Source organism: Eubalaena glacialis, chromosome X (assembly GCF_028564815.1).
Source record: "Eubalaena glacialis isolate mEubGla1 chromosome X, mEubGla1.1.hap2.+ XY, whole genome shotgun sequence".
In the NCBI taxonomy this organism is placed as follows: domain Eukaryota; kingdom Metazoa; phylum Chordata; class Mammalia; order Artiodactyla; family Balaenidae; genus Eubalaena; species Eubalaena glacialis.
This window is the reverse complement of record NC_083736.1, coordinates 68,315,095-68,334,602: the sequence shown is the minus strand read 5'-3', so window position 1 is coordinate 68,334,602 and position 19,508 is coordinate 68,315,095. Positions and strand designations below refer to the sequence as shown.

The following is a 19,508-nucleotide window of genomic DNA, read 5'->3' as shown; positions in this document are numbered from 1 at the left end:
GTGGGAGAGACACCAAGAGCTATCCTCAGAAGCCTGACCAGCAATCCACCTGCCCTTCCCCCCTCACCCTCCTGAGATCTGCATAAACCCACCCTTAACCCACGGCCCCATTTACTACTGACCCTCAGAACAGACAAGGAATAGGACCTTCTGATCCCCATTTTGTAGATGGGGAGACAGAGGCTCAGAGAAGTAAAGTAATTTACCCAAGGTAGCATAACTGGGGATCAGCAAAGCTTGGACTTGAATCTAAGTCTGTGTGACTCTAGTTTGAATCATAGTACTCCATCAGAGAGTACTGTTCAAAAGAAAGCCAAAACTAGCCTATGCAAAGTCTGGATGAGGGGCTACAAAGAGTAAGTCAGTGCCTTAGAAAGAATAGTTACACCTATTGCTCACCTAGACACCATGGTTGGGCTGGTAACCAAAGTTTTATCCCAAGTAACAAGAAAGTTCTGCAAGGAGCCAAGATTCTACAACGTTGAGACCCTCCATAAGACTCTTCAGTGTCTTTCTTCATGCTCAGGGCCCTTAATATTTCACAGAATGGTTGGTGGTGTTCTGAGAGACACCCCCTCCCCAACCATGCCCACGGTTTGGATGTCCCAAGACCCTTTACTCCAGGCCCCAGATAATTTCCATGGGGATCCTAAGGTAAGGAGTTTCTATAACTTCCAAAGCCTGGCTCCTGTTGCTGGACATGATATGGACTAGCTTCCCAGAGTAGCTTGGCTGCCTGATGGGAACTGGAAACTCAAAGAAGTTGTGAGCCTGGCCAAGTAAGAGAGGCTCTGGCTTAAAACCCTTAGGCCCTGCTTTGACTATAAACTTCTATAACAGAAGGCAAAGTATCAGAAGGGAAAAGGCCATGGGAAGGTCAGCTTGGCTGGCCATTTGCCCTCAGATGATACTGGCACAAACTAGTGAAAAACTTTGTTTTCTTTTTGATGCCTCCACATATTTTGCAATATTTCTTATCTGACCACGTAATAACCTAATACTTTCCACGGTCGGGCAGTTCCTCTCCATAGATAGATCCAGTCCTCATACTAAAGGACTGGACCTATGCTGCAGAGATGAAGTGGTGCTAGTACTCATGATTCCAAGACAGCTATCATCATCATTTCTTTCTATCTGCTTGCATTCATTGGATATGAGCAAGGGCTTTGGTTTCAAAAGGCTTGCCTCTACTTAGAACACATAGCTAAGCCAACTGCTCCTCTTCTGTCAGATTCCTTGGGGCTTCCTCCCATTAGAATCTAAGTACCATTTGGGATTGATCTGGGCTGGGGGCCTTGTCTAAGGGAGAGGAGTTATGAAGGTCTGAGGGAGACCCTCAGGGAGGGGGCCAGTGGGAGCAAAGCATGGGATTCAGTTCAGGGAGCTGTGTGGTGGATCTATTTCTAGCTGGGCCCAAAGGCAGGAGGCCCCTGAGCAGGCTTGCCAAGGCCTCCCCACCCCTGCCTGAACTTTGCCCCACCTCACACCATCCAAAGGAACTCAGAGCCCTGATTCAAGCAACAGGAAAGATGACTTGGAGTTCTAGCCACAAGCAGAACCATTTTTCCACTGGATATGAAGCCATCCAGAAAGTTTCTTGGCTTTGAAGATGTTCTTACAGAAAGGGCAAAGGGGGTGGGGGAGGAGCTTAGGGGCTGGAGAACAGAACGCCTACTCCAATGTGCCTAAAGAAGAATGCCAGGAGAAAGCACATCTGAGCTCCTTCCCCTCCTGTAACTGAGCTCATGTGGATTGGAAGGAAAATGGGATCCGTATGTTGCTAATTTGTTTACACTTTGCTCTGCTTGGCCTTAAAAAACAGGCCTCTGCTGTGTAGCTCTGAGACTTGAGCTGCTTCTGAGGCCTAGCTCCTTCCCACAAGGAGCCAGACACGAGCTTGCTGAGGGCAAATGAGGCTGACCACCAGAGGGATCCTGAAAGGGTTTGGAGCTGCTGCCCTGGGAGGACTGAGCAGATTACAGACAGGATATGGTTTTCCCTGCCTCTGTCCCAGTTGGATGGGACCAAGCCAAGAAACCATTGCAGGCCAGATCCAAGCTCTGCTGGAGGGTGGGCTGGGCAGCCGGAGATGCTCAAGTCATAAAGAAAGCTGGCTCAACCTCACAAGGCCCAGTTGTAGCAGAACACAGTTATCATTCTCTGCTGTGAGTGGAACCTTAGGCCTGGAGAGCATAACCATGGTCCTTCTCTGGGGAGCCAAGCTCAGAAAGCAAGTCTCTGATAAGCTAGCCATGTCTCCAGGCTGGCATTCTCCTACACCAGCCCAGGCAGATTGGAAGTAGGAGGTACCATAACTCCCAAAGTGTCTTTGGCAGAAAGTCATTGGAGTTCTTTAGGAATCCCATATTCCTCAGGCTGTGGTGGAGGGTTTTTACTTCTCTCCTCCCCTACAGACATGCTTCTGGAGAGCTGGCAGAAAGAAAGCAGAAAATGAACTTGTAGCCTGCTCCTTGACCGACACTACCAGTTTCTGCCAGTGGGACCTATGGGACCAGAGTTTGAGTTTACCTAGCTTAGGCCTAGTTGGGTAGCTGGGTGCTGGGTCTGTATGTCAGTGAGGGAGGCTGCTAAACATCCCTTCTCACACCCAAGACATGAATCTTTATCTGTTCCAAATCATCCATACATTGCTATCCAGAAATGGAAAAGGACCAGAAATGCTGAACAGCCTTGGGCTCAGCTGACCTCTTTTTCAGCATAAGATTACCTTAGGAATCCTGTAATGGTAGGTGTTCACATGGGCTTACTCCAGAAGTTCATTTCCAGGAGGGCAGTTGAGGTCATGAGATGTGTGGCATATTGAAGGGAAATAGAATGGCAGAGCTGGAAGACACCTGAAAAGACCTGATCTAATCTCCTCATGTTACAGTATAAAAATTGAGGCTCAAAGAGGGGAATGGTACTCATGAATTGTTCCATTGCCATTCAGTGGCCAAAACTTGACTTGGGCCCAGCAGTATGAATGCCCAAGCTTAGGTTCCTCCCACCACTTTGGAACTCTTGGGTCCTCTTTGGGTATATTCCCTACCAATGTGTCCTGGGGGCCCTACCAAGATGAGTCCCATTGGACAATAATTCTTGGGAACAGGGTCTTGAGGACCCTACATGGAAAGGGCCACAGGGGATTCTGCAATGAGAAGAGTGTCTAGTTGAGGCCCAGAAAGAAGCCAACCCTCAGCCTTGGGCAAATGGTCAGCAACTCCTAGCCTTACCTGGTGAAGGAGCTGGTATGGAGGCCAATGAAAGCGACGGCAGCCCCTGCAGTTGCTGTGATTCGGCAGCCCAATCGATCAGTGAATATACTCACAATGGGAGAACAGAAGAAGATCATGCCCATTGAGAGGGCTCCTACCCATGCTGCAGAGAAAAGAAGCACAAAGACACCTTAGTTTAATGTGTTACCTGGTGGTGCGGCTGGTATCTCAGATCTTCTCTGGCCTTTCACTGGGGGCATTGCCTTGGTCTGCACTGCCAGCTTGCTAGTCCCTGATGGCCAGTGAGGTTAGGCAATTTTCAAAGTGCCTGTAACAAAGCAATGTGAGAACCAGGAGTCTAGTTCATAAGCATACCCAGAACTTCAAAGCTGGGGCAGGGAGCCTTTAGAGATCAAGTCTGTGATGGAGACTTCTAGCTAGCTACCACACAGCTACACTACATTTCTTAGCCTGTTCAGCTGTTTGGCTTGACCATGTGACTGAATTCTGACCAATAGCATGTGGGTAAAAAAGACAAATACCACTTCCAGACCTGGACCATAAAAAGACTACCATGATGTTTCTGCTTACTTGGGAGCTATAACGGCAGAGTGACCTTGGAAGCCATGTTTTTTTTTTTTTTTTTAATTACGAATCATTCTGTTGTTGTTGTTGTTTTTTTTTTAAACTTTGGGTTTATTATTTATTTATTTATTTATGGCTGTGTTGGGTCTTTGTTTCTGTGCGAGGGCTTTCTCTAGTTGCTGCAAGTGGGGGCCACTCTTCATCGCGGTGCGCAGGCCTCTCATTATCGCGGCCTCTCTTGTTGCGGAGCACAGGCTCCAGATGCGCAGGCTCAGTAATTGTGGCTCACGTGCCCAGTTGCTCCGCGGCATGTGGGATCTTCCCAGACCAGGGATCGAACCCGTGTCCCCTGCATTGGCAGGCAGACTCTCAACCACTGCGCCACCAGGGAAGCCCCGGAAGCCATGTATTAAGACTGGCAGAACTGCCATCAGTTCTGTCTGGGTCTCTGAATGGAGTGAAGTTCCCCCTCTCTCTCCAATCTGGAACCCCTGCCCTGAATGTTACATAAGAAGTAAAGAAACGTCTTGTCCTTTAAGCTACTGAATTTTCTAGGGCTATTTGTTATAGCAGTTAAACAAACACAAACTAAAACAAAGAGATTCCTCTACAACCGTTTTACTGATAAAGAAACAGGTCCAGAAATGTGAAGGGACTTGCCAAAGATCACACAGCAAGTTAAGTGGCAGAGCTGGGACTCAACCCTAACTCTCCTTATTTCTAGTCCAATGTTCATTGTATTATATCTCTTACTGGGATGAATGAAGCTTCCCATCATTGGAGGTGTGCAAGCAGAGGTAGATATAAAACAGGGGATTCAAGCACTGTGGTCAGATTTGGACTAGCCAACAATTCAAGCTTCCTTCCAGGGATGCTAAGCCACATTTATAGCCTTAGGCATTGGGCTACTTGGCTTTAGTGCCAAGGAACATGAGAATTAATTAAGCCTTCAGGAGCTTAGGTAAGACTTCTCTTGGTCATTGGAACAGTCCTGTGAAGATGCTAAGACTAAGGAGTAGGGAAGGCCACAGACAAAGGGCTCCTGGAATTGTACAGGAACACAGGGCAGGTTCAGGAGACACCCAAAGATTTATAAGGACACTATGCAAGAGGGTCATGTAACTCTCATGCGGAAATCCTTCATAAGAACCCATGTTTGGCAAATCCCTGACTCCAAACTCAAATAAGAAGAGTTTATTCTGTTTATAAAGGCTCTTAAGTGTCTGTAACAATCCTCAACAGGGAGGAAGAAATTTGCCCTTTTACTTGGATTCTTCCCGCCCATTTCCCCTTGCTCAGCCCTCGGAAAGAAAGCCCAAGCTTTTTTTGTTTGAAGGCTGTATCAAGTTTCATCGTGGGCCTCTGTTTTCTAGGCTAAACAATTCTTAGTTTCGTTAATATTTCTTCTTAGCTTTAATTTCTAAATCTGTATTACTTTGAGAGCTCTCCTCTTAACACGTTCCTTGTCTTCATCATCATCATCAGAAAGTATTCATTGAGTGTCACCTGAACAGGATGCCAGGCCAGCTTCTGGCTCTCTTCAATTGTGGAGCCCCAAATGGGCCAGAGGAGTGCAGTCTGAGGTTAGACTAGTCCACTGTCTGAGTCTCTTTCCTCAGTGCCTAATAGGTTGCTCAGATCTCTACTGGCAATCTTTGCTTTGCTGTGGGTGCCATCTTGAGTCTTAGCTGGCTGGCTCCAACAGTACTGGCCTGAGACCACAGGAGACCCGAACTCTCATCACAATTTTACCTTATACCTTTCAATTTCACGTCTTATCAGCTATGGGGCCTTGAGCAAATCACACAGCACTTCTCTAATCCTCTGACTTCTCATCTGTAAAATGGGGATTAAAATTCTCCATGTGCCTTCCCCAAAGTTTTTTTTAACCTAAAGATTATCAGATGTGATCATATGTATGACAGCTTTATAAATACCAATAGTCACACCGTACATAAAAATTAATACAAATGGATCATAGACTCAAATGTAAAACTTAAAACTTCTAGAAGAAAGTATAGGAGAAAATCTTTTTGACCTTTAGTTAGGCAAAGATTTCACAGATAATTACCAAAAGTGTGATCCATTAAAAAATTGATACATTAGACTTCATCAAAGTATAAAACTTCTGTTCTTTGAAAAATACTGTTATGAAAATGAAAGGGCAAACCACAGATTGGGAAAAGTATTTACAATACACACATTGATAAAAGACTGGTATCCAGAGTACAAGTGTGAGTTGACTCTCACAACTCAATAAGACAGCAAACAGTCCAATTTAAAATACGGGCAAAAGATTTGAACAGACATTTTACACACAAACACAGGACGTGAATGGCAATTGAGCACATGATAAGATGCTCAATATCATTAATCATTCAAGAAATCCTTATTAAAACCACAACGAGATACCCCTATACAACCACTAAAAAGGCTTTTTTTTTTTTTTAAATGACTATACCTAGCACTGGTGAGGATATAGAGGAACTGGAAATCTCATACACTGTTGATAGGAATGCAAAATGGTATACCTGCTTTGGAAAACAGTTTGGCAGCTTCTTAAAAGTTAAACATACAGGGGGACTTCCCTGGTGCTCCAGTGGTAAAGAATTCACCTTACAATGCAGGAGACGCAGGTTCTATCCCTGGTTAGGGCACTAAGATCCCACATGCCGAGGAGCAACTAAGCCTGCATGCCACAACTACTGAGCTCACACGCCTCAACTAGAGCCCGTGTGCCGCAAACTACAGAGCCCACATACTCTGGAACCCGTGCGCCACAACTACAGAGCCCATGCACCCTGGAGCCTGTGTGCCACAACTAGAGAAGAGAAAACCCGCACGCCACAACTAGAGAGAAACCCGCACGCCACAATGAAGAGCCCGCCTGCCTCAACGAAGATCCCACGTGCCACAACTAAGACCCAATGCAGCCAAAAATAAATTTTAAAAAAAAGTTAAACATACAATTACCATATGACCCTAAAATCATTCTCCTGGGTATTTACCCAAGATAAATGAAAAATTATATTCATACAAAAACCTGTACCTAGATGTTTTTGCAGATTTTTCATAACTGCCAAAACGTGGCAATAACTCAAATTGTACTTCAACTAGTGAATGGATAAATACGTGGATATACATTAAGACAATGGGATACAACTTTGCAATAAATAGGAATGAACTATTGATACAGGCAACAACTTGGACAATTCTCAGAGGCATTGTGCTAAGTGAAAAGAAGCCAGACACAAATGATCCCATTTATATGTAATTCTGAAAAGGCAAAACTGTGGGGTCAAACAGATCAGTGCATGCCAGGAGGAAGGGTGAGGGGAAATGACTCATTGTAGATGAGCATGAGGGAACTTTTTGGAGTAATGAAATGTTATATATTTTGACTGTAAGTGGTAATATTCTTTTGTCAAAATTCATAGAACTGAGCATATAAAAAGGGTGAATATTACCATATGTAAATTATACCTCAATAAATCTGTTATAAAAAAAGAAGAGGGGGCAGGGAGGCAGGAAGTGCCAGTGGGAGATCTCATTTATGATGTATGTATTTCTATTCTGGCTGGATTTTCAAAAAAATTAGTTCAAGCGTATTATCAAAAATGAAAAAAAAATTCAGTAAATTATCTTACTGTCATTTTATCAACTACAACTCACCATTATTTGGCCCTTCTGAATTTCTAAAATACAATGAAAGCTGATGATTGGGCTTGAAAGTATCTTTTGCACAGTCAAAGAAAATTTAAATTATATTGGATATAGCTTTTTATGTTAATGACATGTATTCATCATTATGGTATCATACAGAATATTTTCACTGCCTTAAAAATACCATGCTCCACCTATTCATTCCTCCTCCCCTCCCAACCTCTGGCAACCACTGATCTTTTTACTGTCTCCATAGTTTTGCCTTTTCCACAATGTTATATAGTTGGAATCATACAGTATGTAGTCTTTTCAGATTGGCTTCTTTCACTTAGTAATATGCATTTAAGCTTCCCCCATGTATTTTCATGACTTGAAAGCTCTTTTTTTTTCAGCACTGAATAATATTCCATTGTCTGAATGTACCACAGTTTATTTACTAACTCACCTACTGAAGGACATCTTGTTTGCTTCCACATTTTGGTAATTATGAATAAAGCTGCTATAAATATCTGTGTGCAAATTTTTGTGTGGACGTAAGTTCTTGATTCATTTGGTTAAACACTAAGGAGAATGATTGCTAAATTGTACGTTTAGTTTTGTAAGAAATTGCCAAACTTTCTTCCAAAGTGGCTGTGCCATTTTGCATTCCCAACAGTAATGAGTGAGAGTTCTTGTTGCTCTACGTCCTTGCCAGCATTTGGTGGTGTCGGTGTTCCAGATTTTGGTCATTCTAATAAGTATGTAGTGATATCTCACTGTTGTTTCATTTGTATTTCCCTGATGGCATATGGTGTTGTGTATCTTTCCATATGCTTATTTGTCATCTATATATTTTCTTTGATGAGGTGTCTGTTAAGGTCTTTGGCCCATTTTTCAACTGGGTTGTTCATTTTTTCATTGTTGAGTTGAAGGAATTCTTTGTACATTTTGGATAACAGTCCTTTATCAGATATGTCTTTTGTGAATATTTTCTCCCAGTCTGTGGCTTATCTTCTCATTCTCTTGATATTGTCTTCTGCAGAGCAGAAGTTTTTAATTTTAATGAAATCCAACTTATCAATTATTTCTTTCTTGGATCGTGACTTTGGTCTTGTATCTAAAAAGTCATAATCATACCCAAGTTTTCCTAAGTTATTTTCTAGGAGTTTTAAAGTTTTGTGTTTTATATTTAGGTCTGTGATCCATTCTGAGTTAATTTTTGATAAGGATGTAAGGTCTGTGTCTAGATTCATTTTTTTGCGTGTGGATGTCCAGTTGTTCCAGCACCATTTGTTGAAAAGATTATCTTTGCTCCATTGTATGGTCTTTGCTTCTTGTCAAAGATCAGTTGGCTATATTTATGTGGATCTATTTCTGGGCTTTCTATTCTGTTCCATTGATCTATTTGTCTATTATTTCACCAATACCACACTGTCTTGAATATTGTACCTTCATAGTAAGTCTTGAGGTCAAGTAGTGACAGTTCTCCAACTTTGTTCATCTCTTCCAATACTGTGTTGGCTATTTGGGGTCTTTTGCTTCTCCATGTAAACTTTAGAATCAGTTTATCGATATCCACAAAATAAATTGCTGAGATTTTGATTGGGATTGCATTGAATCTATACATCAAGTTGGGAAGAACTGACATCCTGACAATATTGAGTCTTCCTGTGCATGAACATAGAATATCTCCATTTATTTAGTTCTTTGAATTTTAGTTCATCAAAATTTTGTAGTTTTCCTCATATAAATTTGTACATATTTTGTTAGGTTTATACATAAGTATTTCATTTTTGGGGGTGCTAATGTAAATGGCATTCATTTTTAAAATTTCAAATTCCTCTTGTTCATTGCTGGTTTATAGGAAAGCGATTCACTTTTGTATATTAACCTTGTATTCTGAAACTTTGCTGTAATTGCTTTTAAGTTCCAGAGTTTTTTGTCGTTTTTTTCAGATTGTCTACATAGATGATCATGTCATCTGTGAACAAAGACAGTTTTATGTCTTCCTTCCCAGCCTGTATACTTGTTATTTCTTTTTCTTGTATTATTATATTAGCTAGAACTTCCACTACAATGTTGAAAAGGAGTGGTGAGAAGGGACAGCCTTGTCTTGAACTTGATCTTAGTGGGAAAGCTGCAATTTTCTCACCATTTAGTATGATATTATCAGTAGTTTTTAAAATATAGATTTTAAAAAATTAATCTGAGTTTTTTTCAACTTTTGAAACAATTATAGATTCACAGGAAATAGCCAAGATAATCCAGAGAAATCCCATGAACACTTCACCCAGTTTCCCCCAATGGTTACATCGTATATAACTATACTATAATATCAAAACCAGGAAATTGATGTTGGTACAATATGTGTGTATAGTTCTATATCATTTTATCACATGTGTAGATTTGTGTAACCACCACTGCAATCAAGATACAGGACTATTCCATCACCATAAAGATCTCCCTTGTGCTACTCTTTCATAGTCACACCCAGTCCACTCCCCCACCATCCCTAACTCTTGGCAACCACTAATTTGTTTTCCATCTCTATAATATTATTTTAAGAAAGTTATAGAAATTGAGTCATATAGTGTGTGACTTTTTGAAATTGGGTTTTTCTCACCCAGCATAATTCCCTGGAGATATATATTTGAAGTAAGTTTCTTGTAGACAGCTTATAGTTGGGGTATTTTTTTTTCCCTGCCAATCTCTGTCTTTTAATTGATGTATTTAGATCATTTGCAAGGAAGTAATCATTGACATGTTAGGGTCATTTTATTTTTGTTTCCTGTTTGTTCCCTCTGTTTTTCCTTCCTCTACTTTCTTTTTCTCTGCTTGCCTGTAGGCTCCCTTAACAATTTTTAGAATTCCACTTTGATTTATTTATAGTGCTTTGAGTGTATCCCTTTGTAAACCTTTTTTAGTGGTTGCTCTAGCTATTACATCATAGTTTACTGATGTTGACATTTCACTAGTTTGAGTGGAGTGTAAAAACCTAAACTCCCTCATGTCCTTTCACTATCCTCCATTTATAATTTTCTTAAATATTTCCTCTATATACATTGAAACCACATCAGGAATCATTATAATTTTTGCTTCAACTGTTAAACATAATTTAGAAAATCCAAGAGGAGAAGGAAACTATCGTATTTACCCATAATTTTACTCTTTTCATTGTTCTTCCTTCTTGATGATCCAATATTCCTTCTTCTATTGTTTCCTTTTTGTTTAGAGAATTCCTTTGGCCATTCTTTTAGGGTAGGTCTGCTGGTGACAAATTCTCCTATTTTTCCTTCATTTGAAAATGCCTTGATTTCCCCCTTCATTCCTGAAGGATAGTTTCACCGGATATGCAATTCTGGATTGACAGTTTATTCTTTCAGCACTTGAAGAATGTTTTGCCACTTCTTCCTTCTACCCTCTGTGGTTTTTGATGAGAAATCCACTATCATTTGAATGTTTTTCCCCTTAATTAAGGCGTCATTTCTCTCTCATTTTTTTCAAGATGTGTGTGTGTGTGTGTGTGTGTGTGTGTGTGTGTGTTTATATTTCAGAAGTTTGTGATGTGTTTTGGCATAGATTTCTTTGAGTTCACCCTCTTTGGGGTTCACTCAGCTTCTTAATACTGTAGATTTTTCTTTTGCCAAATTTGGGAATTTTTCAACCGTTATTTCTCTGAGTAATTTTTCAGCCCCACCTTCTTTCTCTTCCCCATTCAGGACTCCTCTGATGACAGGAATATTACATCTTTTGTTATAGCACCACAGTTCTCTGAGGCTCTGTTCATTTTTTAAAAATTTATTTTCCCCCTGTTGTTCAGATTGTATAATTTCTATTGTTCTGTCTTCAAGCTTACTACTTCTTTCCTTTGCCCTCTCCATTATTTAATGGAACGCATCCAGTGAGGTTTTTAAAATTATTATTATTTCAGTTGTGGTATTTTTTTAGTTCTAAAATTTCCATTGTTTCTTCTTTGTATTTTCTATTTATTTGCTGAGACTCTATTTTTTCATTTGTCTCAAGTATGATTGTAATTGCTCATTGAAGCGTTTTTATAGTGGCTGCTTTAAAATCTTTGTCAAATAATTTCAATATCTGGGTCATCTTGGTGTTTTCTCATTGAAAACAACACGTAGTCTTTTCTCGTTGAAGTTGAGATTTTCCTAGTCTTTGGTGTGACAAGTGGTTTTTCTATTTTACCTGGGACATTTTGGATATTATGTTATGAGACTCTGTATCTTATTTAAATCTTGTGTTTTAGTAGGCCTACTATGACACTGTGCCAGCAAGGTACCACCACATTTTTTCTAGATGGGGTGGAAGAGATGGGGATGGAAGTCCAGGTTCCCTGCTTAGCCTCCATGGACACCCTGGGGAGGATGGGTGCCTTGTTATGCTGAGCAGGGGTTGGTGTTCAAGATCCCCACTGGTCTTCCTCTGATACTTAACTGGTTGGGAGAGGTAAGAGTCTCTCATTACTATTCTCCATGTTGCTTCAACTGATACTGTACTGAATGATGCTAAAAGTCCTAGCTTCCTACTTGGCCTTCACTGACACCACCTTGGCACCTCTTCAGGAATGGGAGGAGAGCCGGAAGCTACAGACTGGCAAGGGTGAGCGTCCAGGTTCCCTGTATGGTCTCCACTGAAACAACGGATGAAGAATAGGCCTTGTTACAACTGAGAGGATGACATTCCTGGCTCCCTACTCAGTTTTCTCTAATGCCACCTTGGAATGGTAGGCGGACAGATTGGGGCACCTTGTTATAACTGGGTGAGTATATAAGTCAAGGTTCCTTATTAGGCCTTTGTTGGTAAAGGTCAGAAGGTATGCATTTTTCCCCATGGTGTTTGGCTGGAGTCGAGTGGTTATTTTCTAAAAGTTTTCTGTCTTGCTAGGCTCCTCCTTTCTTGGTCTTTTGGTTAGAGAAATCAGGCTTTTCTCAATGCTCATTTTATTTGTTTCTGTTGGCATTTCTGGGTTGCAAGCTTCTTCAGCTCCAGGTGTAAGATATATGAGGCAAAAAGAAAACCCAGTAATTCACCACTGTGTTGTTCCTTGAGTCCTGAGATACCTAGTCCATCAACTTTCTTCTCTCTACCATTTAGTCTTCTTATATTTGCTTTATATAATGGCCAGTGTTTTTAGCCATACTTCATGGGAGGAATAGGGAAAAGTACCTTGATATAGTTTTTGACACTAAATGTACATTTTTAAAAAATGAAGCCATCCATATATGATATTCATTTATTTAACAGTTATTTAACATCCTTTCTGGCCCAAATACACAGCTATCCCACAGGTACTGAGGATGCTAAATGAGTGACATATGGTCTTTGCCTTCAAGGATCTCACAGTAGAATAAGGAACACTTTTTTTAACAGGGCAGTAAAATGTATAAATCCCATGGTTCAAGACCACAGTAAAATTTTCTATTTAAAGATTTTCAGAGAGGTCAGACATTCCAAGGGAATGAAAATTTGCTACGTTAAGGAAAAGAAAGGTAATTTAATAGCTAGATCAATGACTGAAGAAGAATAGAACGATTGTTAGCAGGAAAGGTTATCAGAGGAAATTTTGTAAGAGAAAAATAATCAGCTATAACTATATTTAAAAAAAAGAACCAATAGTGATAATAATAATAATAATGATAATTATAACCATGTTGATGGTAAAATGAGTGTTGTTGGTTATCCTTTATCTTTCTTGCACTCAATTTCCTTTTTTGGAAAATACAAGGCATGGGTAGAGGTTTTCTAGAACTCTTGACAGTCCTTGGACTCAAAGCTGGGGAGTTTTTGTTGTTCCCCATATTACCCTTGCTCTCATATGAGGAAGACAAAGTGATTTTTTTAAAATTCCCTACTGCTGATGACAAAGTGATTTTGATGAAACAGCTGAATGTGGGAGAGGTCAAAGGGTGAAAAGTAGACTTTAACAGGAGGTATAGAGGGCCATCTTTATAAACAGACTTGGCAAAATCAGAGATGGCACCCCACAACTTTCCATCAGGCAGAGAGCATTATTTTCAATGCACAACTGTGCTAAGTGCCAAGCAAGTGTCTAATTTCTGACTAATAAACTTTCTGTCCAGCAGAGCCCTAGGACTTTAAGGATTAACTATGTATAAACCTACCATCCACAACTTTCACCCAATGATTCCCAGAATTCTCTTTAGCCTCAACCACTACCCTCAGGTGAGTTAAGTACTCGCAAAGAGTTGGCCCCCAAAGACCTGTGCCTGAAGTGAACACAATGTCTATATTCACTGGACACCACCTCCTTTCCTCCTCTAAGCACCCATAGCCAGCTGGGCTTCTGTTGAGCCTGAGCAGTGCGAAAGCAGAACCCCAGCCTTTCCAGCTCCATCCTGGACCTATTGGCCCTCAAATTTCCTTATATTCAAAGTCTTTTCACTCAAGTGCCCAATTAGTGCCCTGGCTCCTTACCCAGGCTCACAGTCTAATGTCTTTGAAGTACAGGGAGTCTGCTCAGAAAAGAACTCAAATGAGAGACCAGATTCCCCATTCCTTGGTTTCCAAAAGCCAACTTCTCTGAGCTCTCCCTCTGAGTTGGAAAGCGGGGAGAGAGTACTCTAAGAGCCAAACTCTCTAAATAAAATTATAGGCTTTCACAAATTCCTGTTGTTGTGGGGAACTAACAAAAGCTCAAATGAGGGAACGATGGAGCAAAGCCAAAGAAAGGGCAAAGCTGGGGAAGGGTAAAGGAGAGAGAGAGGTGAAAGGGGGTGATATGAGGGCAGAGATGTCTCTATTCAGGAGCCGCTGCTTCATGACAAGGTGAACAGTATGATGAAAGACTAGCAAATAGGATTAGGAGCCATGTTCTGAAGCTTGCTATGCAACGCTAAGTGGAGGAAATGTCACTATTAACTGGAGTCCCTGTTGCCAGAAATATTCCCGTTTCTGCCCCATCTCCACCCTTCTTCAGAGTCCCCAGAACACAGTAAAGAGACTAAACCTAGATGGGATAAGTGAGCATGGTCAGAATGGCATAGGTAGGGCATGGGGACCATGTGGGGTTGGTGGCAGGTAGCTCAGGACTGTGCTGATGGTATGCTGGCACATCTAGCCAGTTGATCAGCACACATTAGTAAGATGACTGAAAGCATTGGTGGAATACATTTAAAAGGAGGCAAGTAAAAGCACTTCAGGGGTCAGCTGGGGCACTCCAGAGAAGAAAAATGCAACACTCTGGTCTTCCTTGGGGACTGAGATGGCAGGAGCCCTGCCTTTCATTCTCTCTGTGGCTGACTGGAGAGTGGCCTCCAGCTGAGCTTCATTTATTAACTATTTCTCTAGCCTTGTGCTAGGAGTTAAGTGCTAGGTAGTTATTTTTCTGGTGAATAAATGTAACAATCTTGTTCAGGGAAGCTGATTCCAAAACTTTTTTTATGGTTTGATAAACATTATGTTGAGAAGCTCTTTCTTCCAGCTCTCAGCCTATCAAAGTCCATTTACTTTGGTAGCTACTCACCATCCACTGTGTCTAGAACGCTACTCCAGATCTGTAGCAAGCCTTTATTTTAAAATTCCAAAAGTGTTTTCATATTTGTCCTGGCAGTGTTTTATTTTTTCTCTTCATTAGAATGTGGTGGTGTTTTTCTGGGTTGGCACAGAAATACTGGAAAACATTCTTTTCCAAGCATTCAACATCTAAACAAACCCCATTTTTAACCTTCTACACTTTGTCTCAAAACATGCCAACTTTAATGGGCTACCTACTTTTGAGTGTCAAAACTTGTAAAGTCAAATAATCACTGAAAACGTAAGTTGTCTTATTAACCCCCCTTATTACTTTATTTGACCTCATTCTCTGTGCTGCTATTGTTTATTTACTTCCATTTTTTGGAGTCGGAAGATCTAGACATCCAGTTCCTAATTTTACAGATAGTCAGACTGAGGCCCAGAGAGACTCACTTAGAAGTATCCATGTCAAGTCTGAAAATGCAGTCCTTCTAACTCCTGCCTCAGTCCTTCAGGGATGATGGGCTTTACTTAATGTCTTATGGCCACTGATTTGGCAATCACTGGTTTAGGACAATGGTCAGTTATCTATTCTAATGGCTAAGGTATATTAGAGGTGGTTCATGAACCCAAACCATCAGTGCTTTGGAAGAACTACGAATTGAAACAGTTTCCTCAGTTTTCTCTGAGGGGGCTGGCTAGCACCTAGAGACTCTGATTGTAAGACATTCACCTGATAGAGAGTATGGAAAAGAGGCAGGAGGCAGAGACAGAAAAGAAATAAGGAGACAGAAAGGGAGATGCATATATCTAAAATAGAAAGATTCATGATGAGCATCTTATTAGAACTGCAAAGTGTTAAAAATGAAAGGGTTCTCAAGAATCATAGAGGGGGTAACCAAGATGGCTTCACTGGTGAATTACAAACATTTAAGGAAGAAATAATAACAAGGTTACACAAACTGTTGCAAAAAATAAAATAGGAGGCAATACTTTCCAACTCATTCTATGAGTCCAGTGTTACCTTAATACCATAACCACCATAAAGACAGCACAAGAAAAGAAAATTACAAATGAATGTCCCTCATAAACACAGTTGCAAAACGCTTAACAACATTTTAGCAAATTGAATCAAACAATATGTAAAAAGGATAAAACATCACGACCAAGTAATATTTATCCCAGAAATACAAGGTTAGTCCAACATCCAAAAATCAACCAATGCAGTATGTGATTATTAACGACTACAAAATTTTAAAATCCCATATAATTATCTCAGTAGATACAGAAAAACACTTGACAAAATTCAATATCCATTCAAGATAAAAACTCTCAGAAAACCAGTAATAGGTGGGGACTTTCTCAACCTGATAAAGGGCAGCTAGTGAAAACCTATAGCTAACATCATACTTAATAATGAAAGACTAAAATCTTTCATCCTAAGGTTAAGAACAAGGCAAGGATGTCTGTACTTGCTATTTCTATTTAATATTGCATTGGAGGTTCTCACCAGTGCAATAAGACAAGAAGAAGAAATAGAAGACATACAGATTATAAATAAGAGTTACTTATAGTTTTACAACGATCTCTGTTTACAGACAACATGATTGTCTATCTAGAAAACACTAAAGACTACAAAAAAGCAACTAGAAGTAATAAGTGAGTTAAATAAGCTCACAAGGTACAAATCAACATACAAAAACCAATTGTATTTCTATATATTAGCAATGAATAATTAAAAACTGAGATAAAAATACCATTTACAATACCATCCGAAATTTGAAATACTTATGGATAAATTTGACGAAAATATGTACAAGATCTCTACATTGAAAATTACAAAATGTTGATGAGATAAATTAAAGAAGACCTAAATAAATGAAGGATATATCTTGTTCACAGGTCAGAAGACTCAATATTGTTAACATATCAATTCTCCCCCAAGTTGTTTTATACATACAATGCAATCCCAATCAAAACCCCAGCAAGGTTTTTTTTTGATAAAATTTGGCAAACTGATTCTCAAATTTATGTGTAAATGTAAAGGATATAGAATGGCAAAAATAATTTTTACATTGAAGAACAAAGTTGGAAGACTTATAATGACTTGATTTTAAGACTTACTATAAAATTACAGCAATCAAGACATTACGGTATTGGGGCTTCCCTGGTGGTGCAGAGGTTAAGAATCCGCCTGCCAATGCAGGGGACACAGGTTCGATCCCTGGTCCGGGAAGATCCCACATGACACAGAGCAACTAAGCCCGTGTGCCACAACTACTGAGCCTGTGTGCCACAACTACTGAGCCCACGTGCCACAACTACTGAAGCCCGTGCGCCTAGAGCCCATGCTCAGCAACAAGAGAAGACACCGCAATGAGAAGCCTGCACACCACAATGAAGAGTAGCCCCCACTTGCCACAACTAGAGAAAGCCTGCACTCAGCAATGAAGACCCGACGCAGCCAAAAATAAAATAAATAAAATAAACAACAACGAAAAAAGATATTATGGCATTGGCATAAGGTAGACATATAGATCAATGGAACATAACATAGTCCAGAAATGGGCCCACACATATATGGCTAGTTGATTTTCAATTAAAAAATGTTAAAAAAAATTCAATAGGGAAGGATAATATTTTTCAATAAATGGTGCCGGGTCAACTGGATAGCCACATAGAAAAGAATGAAGTTGAACTAATATCTCACACCATACTCAAAAATTAACTCAAAATGGATGGTAGACCTAAATGTAAGAGCTAAAACTATAAAACTTCTAGAAAACATAGGATAAAATCATAGTGAACTTGGATTAGGCAAAGATTTCTTAAATAGAGCACAAAGAGCACAAAGTATAAAAATACATAAAATTAACTTCATCAAAATTTTAAAATTTATTCTTCAAATATACTTTTAAGAGAATTAAAAGACAAGCTACAGACTGGGAGAAAGTATTTGCCAATTATATATCTGATAAAGGAGGACTCATATCCAGAGTGTTTAAGAATAATTTCTTATTTACAAAAACAAGAAAATAAAGAACCCAACTGAAAACAGGCAAAAGATTTAAACTGACACTTTACCAAAGAAGATATATGAGTGGTAACCAAATACATGAAAGAATACTCAACATCATTAGCCATTAGGGAAATGCAAGTTAAAACCTAATGAGATGCCAATACACACCCATGAAAACATCTATTATTTTTAAAACTGACCATACCAAGTGTTAGTGAGGATTTGGAACAACTGAAACGCTGAGTTGCAGTTGCATAGTTGCTGGGACTGTAAAATGGTGTAATCACTTTGGAAAACAGTTTGGAAGTTCCTCAACTGGTTACATATAAAGTTACAATGACCCAGCAACCCCCCAAAATGAAAGCATATGTCCACATCAAGACCTGTACATGAATATTTATAGCAACTATATTTGTAATAGTAAAAAACTAGAAACAACCCATGTCCATCAATATGTAAATGGATAAACACATTGTGGTATATCCATACCAAGAAATGGTACTCAGCAATAAAAAGGAATGAACTATTGATATATGCAACAACTTGGATGAATCTCAAAACAATTGCAGTAAGTAAAAGAAGTCAAATTTTTAAAATACCTACTTTTTATTCCATTTATGTAAAAAGTCTAGAAAATACAAACTAATCTGTAGTGACAGAAAGAAGAGCAATGGTTGCCTGTGGATAGGAAGAGGACTTCGGAGGATGATAGATATGCTCATTATCCTGAATATGGTAATGGCTTCATGATGTATACATACATATATCAAAACTTCTCATACTGTGCATTTTAAATATGAGCTTTTTTATTGTATGTCAATTATAGCTCAATAAAGCTGTTTAAAAATAAAGTAACATCTTCCTACTTTTAAAAAGAGCTGTATATTTTCACAATTGAAAAATTAGAAAAACAAAGAAGCAAGGCAAAAAAAAAATCTCCACAATTCCAATCACTTGGAGACAAGTATTTTTACCTTGATATGTATCCCTCCAGATTTTTCTATACATTTATATCTATATAGTTTTTTCAAAGACAGTATATATAGTATACATCACTTATAAGCTGCTTTTAAAATTTTCTCATGTTTTAGAGACCTTTCCATGTTAATAAAATTCAACACCATCTCCCCAAAAGAAATATTGGAAGAACGGAAAGGAGGTAAGAAGGGAGGAGAACGAACAATTGATACATGTAACAACATGGATGAATTTCAAAATAATTATGTTGAGTGAAAGAAGCCAGAGCCTACCAAAAAATACATACCCTATGACTCCAGCTATGTAAAACTCAATAAAAATACAGACTAATCTATAGTGAGAGAAAGCATATTAGTGGTTGCCTGGGAGTGGGGAGGGGCCAGAAGTGGGCTGGGAGAGAAGAATTATAAAGAGACATGAGAAACCTTTTGGAGGTGATGGACATGTCCATTACTTTGATCATAGTGATGGTTTCATGAGTGTGCACATATGTCAAAACTTGTCAAATTGTATACTTGAAATATATGCAGTTTATTGTATGTTAATTCTTCCTCAATAAAGCTTTAAAAAACCATAGATGG

At 39.5% G+C, this 19,508-nt stretch overlaps 1 protein-coding gene across 2 annotated transcripts in view; it reads right to left on the bottom strand.

The window, feature by feature from the left end:
• The window catches only part of SLC16A2 (solute carrier family 16 member 2), a 116,816-nt gene that overhangs the window by 10,150 nt on the left and 87,158 nt on the right, over positions 1-19,508 (bottom strand). For both annotated transcript variants that reach the window (XM_061178002.1, XM_061178001.1), the window contains exon 2: positions 3,234-3,378. In XM_061178002.1, coding sequence (XP_061033985.1) covers positions 3,234-3,378 — 145 coding nt within the window. The remainder of the gene's footprint in view (positions 1-3,233; positions 3,379-19,508) is intronic.